We start from the raw sequence: 14,245 nt of genomic DNA on the forward strand, positions 1-14,245 counted from the left end.
TTTAAGTGTTTTCCAGGATTTCCGGTTACCCCCCCCCGAACTCCCCCCTTAATGACTCTGGATCCGGTCGGGATTTAGAGTAAGAAATCTGAATTATGAGGTACTTCTAAATATGAAATTTCATTAAGATTTGATCACTCCTTCGTAAGTTAGAAATACCTCATTTTTTCTAATTTTTCAGAATTAACCCTCTCCCCCAACTCCCCCAAACGGAGCAGATCCGTTCCGGTTATGTCAATCACGTATCTGGGACTTCTGCTTACTTTTCCCACCAAGTTTCATGCCGATCCCTCCACTCTAAGCGTTTTCCAAGATTTTAGGTTCCCCCTCCAACTCCCCCCAATGTTACCGGATCTGGTAGGGATTTAAAATAAGAGCTCTGAGACACGATATCCTTCCAAACATCAAATTTTATTAGGATCCCATCACCCGATTTTTTTTATTTTTTCCGAATTAACCGGTCCCCACTCCCTCCCAGATGGTCAAAACGGGAAAACGACTATTTCTGATTTAATATGGTCCGGTCTCGGATACGCCTGCCAAATTTCATCGTCCTAGCTTACCTAGAAGTGCCTAAAGTAGCAAAACCGGGACCGACAGATCGACAGACCGACAGAATTTGCGATCGCTATATATATCTTGGTTAATACTAAGTGCCATAAAAACTTCAGCGTTAAGAGCGAGATCTTGAGGAGGAGGCAACCCATTTCATATACGTAAAAATTTCTGTTCGTTTTAAGTTTCGATGTTGCTCCTTACTTTCAGTTGAAAAAACTTTTTTTTTTTTAAGTTTAATCTCTGATCGTTTTTAGATAATACCGAGAAATCCAGCTCTCTCTCTCTCCATAAAAAATTCCGCTACTTGTGTGGTATAGGCCACTCACTCAAGATTACGATGAGCAAAACTTGAGAAAAAACCGGTTTCCTCGCTGGAGTCCCCGTTACTTTAGAAACAAATTTGGGCTATATATTTGCGCATTAGGGGGGAGGGGGAGGATAAAATAAAGCGGGTCTGGATGCAAAATGTGTTAGGTACAATTATTCTGCATATTATGAAGTAAAAATTGTTTTCTGATTTCAAACTGTCAAAATGCTTACCCCCCCTTGTATGCAAATATATAGCCCCAATTATATATTTCCATGTCTTCTGTGACTTGTCTGTCTTGTCTCCTGCTACGCTGAAAAAACTAATAAAAAAACCGGTTTGTTTTCGAGTTTTACACAGCCTAAACTTGAGTGATTGGCACATAACACATAAGTACCAAAATTACTTTCCCCTACGGAAATTAAAAAAAGCTCCAATAAAATTCTCAAATTTGAAAAGCCTTATTTTCCACAAGGAATATTTTCTGTGGAGGTGGGGAGAGGGTATTTTTTGCAGGAAGTATTTTCCGTGGGGGCGTTTTCGGGAGGGGGTATCTTCTGGAGAAGTATTTTCCGGAGGGGTTATCACCGGGAGGGTAAACACCGGCACCATCTATTCACAAAGCCATGATACTATGCAAAAGGCCTGAGACTTTTAATTCCGCCTTAGCTCAACAGTCCTATGACAACTCAAACTACTTTATTTTATTTGATAACACCTCTATTATAGCCCCTGTTAGAGGTCTCATGCAAGTTTTCGGAATAGCAGTTGAAAAAAAGCACATTCACAAAAAGGTCAACCTCAATAGAGATACCAGAGATAACTATCTAAGCCCCATTTATAATGAACCTACAGATCCCCTACTCTGAACATAGGTCCATTAAGAAGAGGGCAAACCCCCAAAGCCAGCCTACAAAGGAAAAATGCCAAGAATTTTTTATGAGGGAACTTTCTTTGCAGGTTCCCTTTTTGTGAAGTCTACTCTATAATCGAAAAACGTCTAATTTCAGAGTTTTTTATGATTTTTTTCTCTAAATTTCATTGATTCTTCATCCAATTACTCTCTTCCCTCCTCTGTACTGACTATTATGATCACAGTTACACAGGAACTTCATCATTTATTTAGTCGTTCAATCCTAAGGCGTTAATAAGGCAACACTTCCATATAATTTCCTGATATTTCCTTTGCACTGGTAGTATTATGCAAAAAATTAGCAGCAGGGGACCACAAATCTGGCCTCAATGCCCCGCTTTTGACTCACGACTAACCTGCCTGAGCATAACAATATGTAAGATTGCCACTCAACATGGAAAACAAACATCCTAAGTGGGCGTCAAAGAAGTTTCCGATAAATTTTCCCCTAAGAAACCTCCTGGTTCTCAGTCACTCCCCAGCCCAGATTTCAGACTGTGTCCATGCTTTTATGCAACCTTTTTCAATTTATTTTGCCAAAGCAAAGTATCAATGTTGATTTCATGACTTTAATTTAGGAAGAAGCCAGGAGCAAAAAAATTATTAAGGACGAATCAGTGCAAGACATAGATTATCTTGTGCGTTATATATACATCGTGGTTACCACATTAGTGATATCCTAGTGAAAAAAAACTAACCCTAGCCCACAGTAACCGAAGATTTAGAAAAATCTTCACAGATTGAGAGCAAAATGAAAGCCATTAAATTCTTAAACAAACAGAAATTATCCTCTGTATTAGAGGGGAATTGCCTATGCGCTGAATAATGGTTGCTAGTAAAGGACAAACCACAAAAAACGCCCCATAATGGCCAAAACTTTGAAAAAGCGTATTAAAAAAAATGGCTAGTGAGAAAAATTTGCCATTCACAGATTATCTTGCCACGAGTCTGCCTGCAGAAAAATATTCACTGTGATTCTTTTCTATACATGGCCACCATCATAACAGCCATGATTTTTTTTTTCGATGCAGCAAAAAAAGAAGGTTTTTTGTAGATTATAGCCATAGTGATATATCCCTATGATATATCTCTAATAACAGTCGAATATCTAAATATCTAAATAATGATATATCTAATAATAATAAAATGAATGAAAATGATTCATTTCAAAGCTGCCAGAAGAAACGTAGAAACATATTTGTAGTTTACCAACATCAAGGCAGCCATGATTATTTTAAAAGCAACAAGAGAAAACGCGTTTTGGGTTACTGCCATTGAAAAATCCATGTTTATTTTAATTTTATTTCCAAAGAAAACAAACACAAACATAAATATTTACCAAATAGTCAATGGTCATGATGCCCTTTCCTGGTTCAAGAATTTTGTCTGCGACTAGCATTGGAAGGGTCACTCCTCTTCCACCACGATCAAGGTCAAGTCCCTTAATCTCACCAATCTCTTCTTCTTCCTCCTCGACATCCTAAAAAATTATAAATTATAGATTTTGAGTAAAAGTACTAAATCTACACTGGAAACCTACGAAAATATAATTTTAGATTTCGACAGTTATTCTTAATGCTTATAATATTAATAATTTTTGTCCTTGTTTCATTCATAACCATAATGCCAGCAGATTGCATTATTCATATTTTATTTTTGTCCAATGCATATTCACAACAGACTTTTCATCAATTATCAATAATAAATATAAATACCAGAAAATTTTATATCAATAAATAAATACCGGAGATTGTCCCTCTTAGTAAAAGCATAATTATATGCTTTATTATTAATAATAAATACATAATTATTATTATTAATAATTATAATTATAATTATTAAGATACATAATTATTTTAAAAACAACAATAAATTGAAAAGAAGAAGCAATAAAAATTCGTCAGTTGATCATGAGAGAGAGAGAGAGAGAGAGAGAGAGAGAGAGAGAGAGAGAGAGAGAGAGAGAGAGAGAGAGAGAGAGAGAGAGAGAGAGAGAGAGAGAGAGAGTCACAATGATCACAAACAATTAGTGTTGTTTGAAACGTTTCGAAGTATGGTTATAATTTCATTTAATTATTATTACCAAAACTCGTAAAACTGTTAAAATATAATAAGTTAGTCAATGATTGAAAACAAAAATACAATGATTGTCAAATGATAGTCAAAAATAGTCAATGATTGAAAACAAAACAAAAATACAATAGCTATAATGATTGTTAAACAAAAACTGATATTGTTTCACATTTTTAAAAGCACGGTCAATTCATGATTGATGTCATAGTACAATTTAATAGTCAATTATTTAAAACATTAATTTAATTAATAAGCAAGCCTTTTTATTGATAGTGAATGTATCCAAATATCGAATTTGTACGAATAAAGCTTATTTGGTCAAGTACGATTCCTAACAAATTTTAGAAAAAAAAAATCAACAGTTTTTATTTCATAAAGAACTTATTTGACTATTTTGGCACTAGACGTCCCCCATTCCAACCCCACCCATCTGAAAGACCGAAAATATGTTATTCATTAGATACATACAGACCTGTTACCAGCCCTAAGCAAGATACTGTTTTTGGAAAAAAAATGGTAAAAAAAGATGTTTTTGATGTTTGGTTATTAGTTGAGCTTTTGGTTATGGGTTTTTGCATGAAGTTTATGAGTTTATGAGTATTTCTTTCTTCTTCTAACATTCATAAGTGTTGCTAGAATTATAGTAGTAGTCTTAGCTTTAGTAGCAGTAGTAGTAGTAGCAATAGCAGCAGTAGCAGTAGTAGTATGAGTAGAACATTGGCGTAATTTCGTCAAAATCCTGGGGGAGGGGTAAAGTTGGAGCCAATTTTCCCAAATCAAGTGAAAATCGCAGTGAAAACTGAAAAATGATACATGAACTATTGTTGCTAGTGTTGCTAATTAGCTTATTTCTTGTTTTGTGTCTATAGCAACAAGCATGATTGCTTACTGTTTGATGTATTGATGAATAAAATTATGTCTAAAAACATGATATAGTTAAGAATAACACGAAAATGATGATAATTTACAAAAGTTGTAAAATAATTTAAATAATTTTTGAAATATTAAGTATCAAAATAATAACGAAGAAAAAAGTATAAGTAAATACAAATTATTAAACAATTTATTAAATAAATGACCAAAGCCATTAAATAAATCAGCTTATATGTACCTCGTGTTCTGGCTCCTGAAACTCTTCATTCTGAATATGTTCCTCCATTTGTCCTACTTATAAACTATTGCCTTCTTTAAAAACTTCTAGCTTTGCACAAGAGTACCCTATAAAAAGAAAATTTTATTACCCCAAGTCAATCCTTCAACACAAATACATGAACTTCAGAGAAAAAATATTTGACACTTTCTTTTTTATACTCCTCTTGATCTATTCTTTAACTGTTTCTACATGGTAACAACCCTGCATAAAGAGAACAAAAAGAAATGAATTGAAGCCAAAAACATCCTAAAGTAACATTCCAGTCATTCACAAAATTGTTCTATATTCTTGTCTGTGTCAACCAAAAGATATTAGATTTTAGTGGAAACCCTGAATTTGAAAGGAAAAAACTAAAATTTCTAAAAGTTACCTCTACAAAATCTTACACATCTAGAATCTAGAAGGAGAAGTGGCAAGTCTTGTTTGAAAGCCATGTCAAATATGCTCATCCTTAGTCTCAGGGCTTAATACTTTCATTTCTACCATTAAATACTGACAGCTTGCACAAAAATATCTCTTGATTTTTTTATAATACATGGAATTTGATAAGCAGTGATAATTTCATAACATCATTCCAAGCAATGAACAGAAACAAATATGTTATATAATTCATTATTTTATGTCAAAGTGTGAAAGGTGTCATGTAAATAAATAATCTGTTTCACGGCCCTTCATCAAGGAAGCACAATGAGGGGTTAGGGACTAGTATACTCTGCTTCCGCAAACCCATCATGTTCAGCTTCCCCAGATTTCTCAATAAAACAATATAATGACCATAATGTGACATAACGTAAAGAAACAAATATGAGTAGGGTTTCATTTACAAAACCTTGGCAATAATCCAGAATTCTTTTCGATTTCTATATGTTTAAATTCAGGGCAAAGTGATGGTAACAAAAGACAATAAATAATAGGGTGGCCATAACTGTCAGAGAATACCCATTTTTGGATCAAAAGAGATATGCATTAACAAGCCTAATTCCTTTGAAATGGCTCCGGAATAAATAATTGCCTGAAATTTTTGCCGAAACAGGTGTTTGGTTTTTTTTTTTTTTTACAGACAGATCATTCTAATATAAAATCAGCTGTGTGCTTTATACCACATGTCTGTCTTGGCTTTGGCTTCCTTTTTTGAATTTTGGATGAATTTGAGCTAATGTTTAAACACATTCAGAACTCTGAACAGAACAACTGCACCATCAGGGGGGGGGGTCAACTCTGGGGTTGATCAATCAGTCACTTTTTTTATCCCTTCAAAGTCATTAGTCTTCTGTATAAAGGACTGGTCCAGTCCAAACTTGAAATTTCTCTAGTCAGAGTCTCCCATATTTTAAGAAAGACATTGAAATTCTCAAAGTGTGACACTAAAATTATATCTGGCATCCAGGAAATTTCTTACACCATAAGACTAGGTAAACTGAAGCTCCTAGCACTTGTATACAGGAAAAGAAGTGGTGATGCCATTCTAACTTACAGACCAATAAAAGCAGGAATATCATGGATTGTGGTAAGGGACCCCATCCCAAAGTTCTCCCAGCATTATGTCCTGTTATTTGTCCAGATTTAAGAACCAGAGGTCTTCAGCTGGAACTTACAAAGCAATCTACAGTAACTAGATTCTAAACTCAATGCTTCTCTTCAATAATTGTCAATGATCAGAAATAGCAAACTCTTCAAAGACACAATTACTGTTGACTCTGTCAACATTTTCAAGCAAAAGCTGGATTCTCAGTGCTGTCAACATTTTCAAGCAAAAGCTGGATTTTGGGTGCCCCTTAAGGAAGCAGTAACTCAACTGGGAAGCTATTGATCATCCAACTGCACCTGGAACAAGACTGAAAACAACTTATTAATCATCACCCCAGAGATTCATGTGGGAAAATCCTTAGATTGTTCCAAGCTGCAATTTAAGGCAAGAAACTTGAAATGTTTTGACTACCCAATACCAAGTGAGGTAGGTTGACTCTATAATCAACTCACATGGGTTAGCAAAGTTACTTCAAAACTAAAGATTGTTCCTATACTGCCTTTTATTTGGCATATGATGTCTATTTTTTTTTATTATAATTCAAAATATTCCTGACCCTGAGATAAATTGATGATTATGTGATTTTCAGCTCTTTCTGGCATTAAGATAATACTGTTTACAACAAAACAAAAGATGAAAGCTAGGAGGGGTGCCATAGTCTCCTCCTTTCCTAACATCAACAATGAAATATACTGCTACGCATCTGGTTGTGTTACTCTGGACTGAAACACAAAAGACAGAGGATGTGTGGATGAAAGCTTAAGCATGCTACTGAAAAAAGATGAAAAGCTGAGGGACTCATTACCCAAAGCAAGTTGAACACACAAATTTCAAGCATCACTTATTTAGCACAGGGCACTCTGTAGCAAACTGAAATAAAAAATATTTGATGAACATGCTAAGGCATTTTACTAAGAAAAGGAATTGAGAACCAATAGGGAGCTAAGGTCCTAATGTACACAGTAAAAATACAGTTAACACAGTGAATACTAGCAGTGCATGAGTCATTGCTGCAGATATCAGTCTGGACTGTGCTCACAAAGGAAAACTTATTATTTATTTCAGGTTTTTTTACAGTGATGATACCATCCAGTAGAGGCTCTTATCTGTAATTTCAGTAGAATCAAACAATAAATAATAATAAACTGTCTGTGAAATTCTATAAACCTCAAAAAAGACAGCATAGAGCTATGATAACACAAGTAAGACGTCTGGTGCTTGGCAATGTGTTGAGGCAAACACATTAGCTGAATGGGAAATAGTCAATACTCACTGCAGGCCTCATAGATAAATCTTTTTGTAAAGCATAGTTGCAGCACCAGGTCCAGTGTTTCAAATCATGCAGGAGCTGTGTGTCTCCTTTACAAGCAGAATGAAGCAAGCTATTGCTTATAAACAAGCACCTAGAGATAGCAAATCAATAAAGAGGCTACAAAATCTACCAATACCAAAATGGAAATTCAGCTCCAAGATGTTTACATCATTATTGAGCAGCTTTTGCACCATTATTACTTTGAAATCCTATATTTTGCCTGAATTGAATTCATACTACAGTTTCTCACAGCCATAAGCTAGTAAAATATTATTTAGTCATACTTTAAATTACCTTAAATCACACTTTCCAGCAATAGGATGATCCTGTAGGGGTATTTATATGTTATAGCAACCACACCAAAGAAGTTAAGTTAGGTTAATGCTAATTAAATATACCAAAATGTAATGAAGATATAATACTTTAGTAACAAAATTATGGAAACTACAACAGAAAATTATGGAAAGCAGAACACATTATATCTAAACACCAATCCTAACCACCTCTATATATATTAAATGTTTTATTTAAAAAAAACCTAGCCTAACCACCTCTAAATATTAAATATTTAATTAAATATACTTCTATAGATACCATTCATCTCACTCAGACTAAGCTGATTACCTCTGAATTAACACAAAAAACTAGTTTTCAACCACACAAAAGAAGTGATGTTAGGTCAATCATAATGAAACATACCACAATATGATGAAAATATAATACTTTTGTAACAAAATTGTGAAAACTACAACAGGAAATTTTCAAAACAGACCACTGAGAATACATTACCTAACCTAATCACCTCTATATATCAAATGTTTTATTAAAATAAAACTAACCTAATCATCTCTATATATTAAATATTTAATTAATAAACTTCCATAGATACCATTCATTTCACTCCAACTAAGCTGATCACCTGTGAATGAACACAGAAAACTAGTTTTCAACCACACCAAAGAAGTGGTGTTAGGTCAAACACAATGAAATATACCAAAATGTGATGAAAATTTAATACTTTAGTAACGAAAATGTGGAAACTATAATAGAAAATTATGGAAAACAGACCACTCATAACACATTACCTAACCTAACCACCTCTATATATTAAAAGTTGTATTAAAATAAACTTAACCTAACCACCTCTATATATTAAATATTTAATTAAATATACTACCATAAATACCATTTATCTCATTTGGGACTAAGCTGATTATCTCTGAGTGAACACAGAAAACTAGTTTCATTACTAGACAATAAAAATCAAAAACATATTTACACCATGCAAAACCAAATAACTGGTCAAAGAGAACCCCTAGTTGCAGTTACAGAGGAAAGAGACTTGGGTGTCATAGTTGACTGCCAGTTAGAGTTTCAAAGTCATACTGAAAAGATTGTAGCTAGTGCAAACTGCGCTTTAGGGACAATTAAATGAACATTCACGACTAGATATCCACAAACAATCACCAAGCTATACAAAAGTCTTGTCAGACCAAGGCTATAAACTGGCATGTCAATTGCATCTCCCTTCTATAAAGTGGACAAGGACACAATAGAGAAAGTACAGAGGAGAGCAACAAAGATAGTAGACGGGTGCCAACATCTTCCTTACCCAATGAGACTGCAAACTCTGAACTTATGCAGTATGACTCACCAAAGAAAAAGAGGTGACATGATTAACACTTACTATTTGATTCACAACAATCCAATTCATGGTCTCATCTTCATCAATTCATCACAGAGGACAAGGGGTCATTATAAGAAGCTCATAAAGGTCAAAGCTCAGAGGAGGGAATGCCATCACTTCCTAACCAACTGGGTAGTAGACCAGTGGAACTCCCAGAGCAATCATACTGTATCCATTAAGACCATCAAAGAATTCTAAGTCTCACTTGACAAGGAGTGGAGCAATAAGGAATGGAGGCTGGAATGGGACACCTTGGATTCCCAGACCTGAAAATAAACCCTAGTCAATAAGGCCAAATCAATATTCAAAACAATTCCAAATTGATCCACATGGCAATTTTTGAAGAAATGCAGAGCAATGCTACAGGATGGAAAATCCTTCAATTGCTCCAAGTTGCAATTTAAGGTAATTTAAGGTAATTACATATCAAGAACAAAGTGTGGTCACTATAACATATAAGTACTCCTGTAGTCACCTATAACTGCTGGTCATAAATCAATATTTTATAAACTATTTAATTACCATATTTGTTTTTAAACTTGCAAACCTGCAGGATGAACTGATCAATCTGATGACTATGAACACAACTCTAGACAATATCTGACATTTTATATGCTCTCTTTTATGACAAAAAACTCCAAAAAAGCATGACTTAGTTTTAAAACATCCAAAATAAGAGCATAATAATTTGGTTTAAAGCAAAAGATATTTCTATAAAATATATTTTATTCCAAATATATATTTGCATTCCAAATAAGCACATCTATCTCTTTATTATTCAAAGACTGTTCTATATACTGAAGCCCAAATAAAGAAGTGCATATAATGTACTTCAGATGATTTAAAAATGTCAATAATAAAGAAATTGTGTTTCCTTCCCTTATTATCTGCTTTTAAATATCATTTCAAATAGCCTAATTTTATTAGCAATTCTATTATTCTTACTCAAGAAATACTGAACCTCATCAAGTCAAGACTGTATAAAACCATTTTAACAAAGAACCTTAGCTATGAAGTATCATAAGATTTAATTAATAGACAAATGTAGGTTATCTATTCCTGAAAGTTATTACCAGCCTAAACCAGTAACTTTTTAAGATATTAAAAGGGCTCTACACAACATTTTCATCATTTATATTTTTTTAATTGCCTAGAAGCTTAGAATAGCCTAGAATTGGAGCTATTGTGAAGGAAACATTTTAAGAAAAGGATTCTTATTTCATAATATGTAGAAAAATTGCAGGTAACACACTTTGAAAATGCTCACTAATATTCCCTTGTGAGAATCACTATTCAACCAAAGTTGTTTCACCAAGGTCTTCCTATAGCCAAAGAATTTTTTAAAACAAGGTTAATCTCAAGGTGAAAAACTGTGTAATTGGTATTGTATCAGAAGGCATTTTTTAAAATTAACAGAGCATAAACATTGTATTTAAGTAATTGCTCTGATTCATGGGTTTGCTGGGTAGTTTAAATTCAAAAGTGAAAGTGGGATAATTACCATTAATGGATATATGAGTTTTTTAATTATCTTTTGACTTACTACTATACAGAAAGCACCAGTGATGACTAGAAGTAGTATTTAAAATATAATTTCATTCATATTAGGCTATACAACCTCAACATTTCCCTCAACCTCAAAACCCTGCTCACTTTACACATCTTTAGTTTGCCCCATAGAGGAGGAGGGTCAACCAGAAATGAACACACTTCTAGTTAGCATTTCTATGTGCTCTAAACTGGAACAAAAGTAAACATTTACCAATTTTGGTATAGTAGGAAGTCAAAAGATAATAAAAAAAACTCACATATACATTAATGTTTATGTTCAAGATGGTTCACTTTTACTTTTAAGCTTAAACTAGCCAGTTGCTTGTGAACAAAACATACATTTTGTTGTTTACAGGTAACATTACCTATAGAGTAAAGCATATTAGTCCATGAGCCCTGTGGGCCAGCATGGCTCATGGACTAATATGCTTTGCTCTATAGGTGATGTTACCTGTAAGCAAGCCCACTTTACACATTTTTAGTTTGCCCCTGGAGGAGGAGTCATCCAGAAATGGAGGTGCTTCTAGAATTAGCATTTCCAAGTGCTCTGGTATGGAAAGTATACTGCTTTGCAGCATAGTTTCCAGTTTAGACAGCTTGTGATGAAACTAAAGAATTACCTCTGAAAGTTTTAATTTCCTAATCTACCTCTTTCCATGATAGCCAAAAGCAGCTAAAGTAGAATTTTACCAAAGCTTCATTTTCCTAACCTAATCCCTTTTCAAGATAATGAAAAGCAGCTAACTTTAAATTTTACAATATATTTGCTATTAAGGGGATTGGGTGGGGGCCAGTGCTGTAATTTTGTCAAAATTCTGGGGGTGGGGCAAAGCTGGGGCCAATTTTCCCAAACCAAGTGAAGCATAAAACTGCCCAAGTGAGGCATAAAAACTGAAAAATGAGCTATTTGGTACCATGGAAGTACTATATAGCACAATAAAGATACTTTATAATACTGTAAAAATAAATATATACCAAAGAAAACTGGTGTTTCTTTTGATGCTTAAATTATGTAGGCTTATCTTAGTTTTGACAAGACTTTTGAATAAACTATATTTCAGCTGAGGGGGCAACCTCAAGTCTGGAGGGAGGATAGTTTCCCCTGCCCATAGCGAATTACACCCCTGATCAGGGGTGAAGCAGGCTTTTAGGGGAAGCACATTAACTAGGCTAGCCTACAATTTTTCTATGTATTATGAAATAGCCTATGAATCGTTTCATTAACATGTTTCCTTCTTAATCATCCCAGTTCTAAGCCTCTACCCTTTTTTCCTTCATTTACCTTCAACATTCTCTCTTATAAATTTGCTACAGGTCTATTCCAAATAACTCACAATTAAATTCCCTTCATCCTTAAATGATCTGTATCTGGAGCAAAATTGCCGAAAAGTCTCGTTGCCAAAGAGTAATAATGAGCGAAAAAAGGATACCAAATGTGTCACTTTAAACACTGGCGAGTCTCACAATTATGCCCATTGCGCCCCTTGTCGGTGCTTGCTGTTGCATCTCCCATGGTGCATTATACGGAGTGTAAAATCATTTCATTTTCTCTTTGGAAGCGGTCGACCTTTTTTTTCTGCACATTCAAATATGTTTCTTCTTTTAAAGATAAAAAGCATGTAAAATGTGCAGCAGAAAACTTTCCAATGTCAAAATAGTGTAATATTTCATTTGCAGCTCCGACCATTTCAGAGGATGCTAATAAAGAAATAACAAAGAGAGATGAATTTGGATTGAAGGTTTAATATACATATACTGATATTTATTCCTCAAAGTCTTAATAATTTTGGATTTATTAAAGTTGAAAAAAAGAACAAAATTAATAAATTAATTAATTAGTAAAATGCAATAGTATTATGCACACGCAATAATATTATGCACACGTTCTTTTTAGGTCAGCATACCCCTCAGCATGTGTAGAAAGTTTCAACCTAATATTCTAAGCCGTTCTTGATATACTAATTTTAGGGCTGTTTGAAAACTTGCACACATACAACCTGTTTTGATTTAATGTAACATTTAATTAACATTACGTCAGACATAATTCGTTGAACAAAGTATATAAGAAAAGAGTCAACACTTAATTAAAAATTCAAAAAAATATATATATAACAATGAAAATAACGACTAGTTTCCCTGGTTATTATACAGCTCAACAAAACTTGGAACCAAACTCTTGCGATATCTTTCATGTTTAGCGGGAATGGGAGTCTGTTTAGGGAATTTTTGGGATTTTATACGGGAAGGTCTATTGTGGGCAGGATGGTAAGGTTCGGGGATGATGGAACGTAATCGGGGAACAGACAGGGTCTTGGTACCCAAATGAAGGCACAGGAGGTTTCTTCTCTCGGCCAACGCGGTGTGCTTGAGCTTACCTAGTAGATAATGATGTGGAACCTTCCCTTCACACTTTATGATTCTACGTGCTCGTTTTTGGACATTTTTAATCATGTAGATATGCTCTGAAGAAAGACCAAAATGCCACGCTGGAAAATCAAACTTGAGTATAGGCCAAATGAAAGAACAATAAAACTGAAGAAGGTCCTTAGCGGGGCAAGCAATCTTTATCAAAAGTTTTAGAAGGAAAATCGAAGGAGAAGCTTGTTTGATGATGTTTTGAACATGGTCGTACCATTTTGAGTCAGCAGTAATTGTCACGCCAAGCAGTTTAATGCATGTGAAGATATTTTGGGGGGAATGGGGTTTGTGAAAGAGGTGGATGAATTTAAAAAATTAAATGTCATAACTGACGATTTACTAGGATTTATTTTCATCTTGGACGAAGAAGCCTCCTGTGTGACTTCGTCAAGTAATGTCTTAATTGAGTTTTTAATATTTCGTCGGCAAACCTCAAGTGCAGACAGGTCTTTCACATACTTTTATCGCTCTGTGTCGTCAGCCATGATAATATTAACCATTGCAAGGAACAAAATTGGGCCCATCAGAGTTCCCTAGGGCATCCAGCAAAAGATAGGAAGTGGATCGGAACAAACATTTTTATATTTAAGCACATCAGAACGATTTGTTCAAAAACAGGTAGCAACTCTAATTAGAAAGGGAATCACTTGAAACTCCGTCAGTAGTTTATTTACAACAATACTGTGGTCAATTAGGTCGACCGCTTTTAGGAGATCAATTAATAAAAGATTCAACCAAGTATAAG

The 14,245-nt window shown here is 34.3% G+C and overlaps 1 protein-coding gene across 1 annotated transcript in view; it reads right to left on the reverse strand.

The window, feature by feature from the left end:
• LOC136035022 (MPN domain-containing protein-like) overlaps nucleotides 1–12,498 on the reverse strand; it is a 47,576-nt gene extending 35,078 nt beyond the window's left edge. Inside the window, exons 1-3 of the mRNA XM_065716610.1 lie at nucleotides 12,365–12,498; nucleotides 4,963–5,069; nucleotides 3,118–3,258 (exon numbers count right to left, since the gene is read on the reverse strand). Of these exons, the coding sequence (XP_065572682.1) occupies nucleotides 3,118–3,258; nucleotides 4,963–5,010 (189 nt within the window). The 5' untranslated portion in view covers nucleotides 5,011–5,069; nucleotides 12,365–12,498. The remainder of the gene's footprint in view (nucleotides 1–3,117; nucleotides 3,259–4,962; nucleotides 5,070–12,364) is intronic.
• Between the last annotated feature and the right edge of the window lie 1,747 nt (nucleotides 12,499–14,245).

Source organism: Artemia franciscana, chromosome 13 (genome assembly GCF_032884065.1).
Source record: "Artemia franciscana chromosome 13, ASM3288406v1, whole genome shotgun sequence".
NCBI lineage: Eukaryota > Metazoa > Arthropoda > Branchiopoda > Anostraca > Artemiidae > Artemia > Artemia franciscana.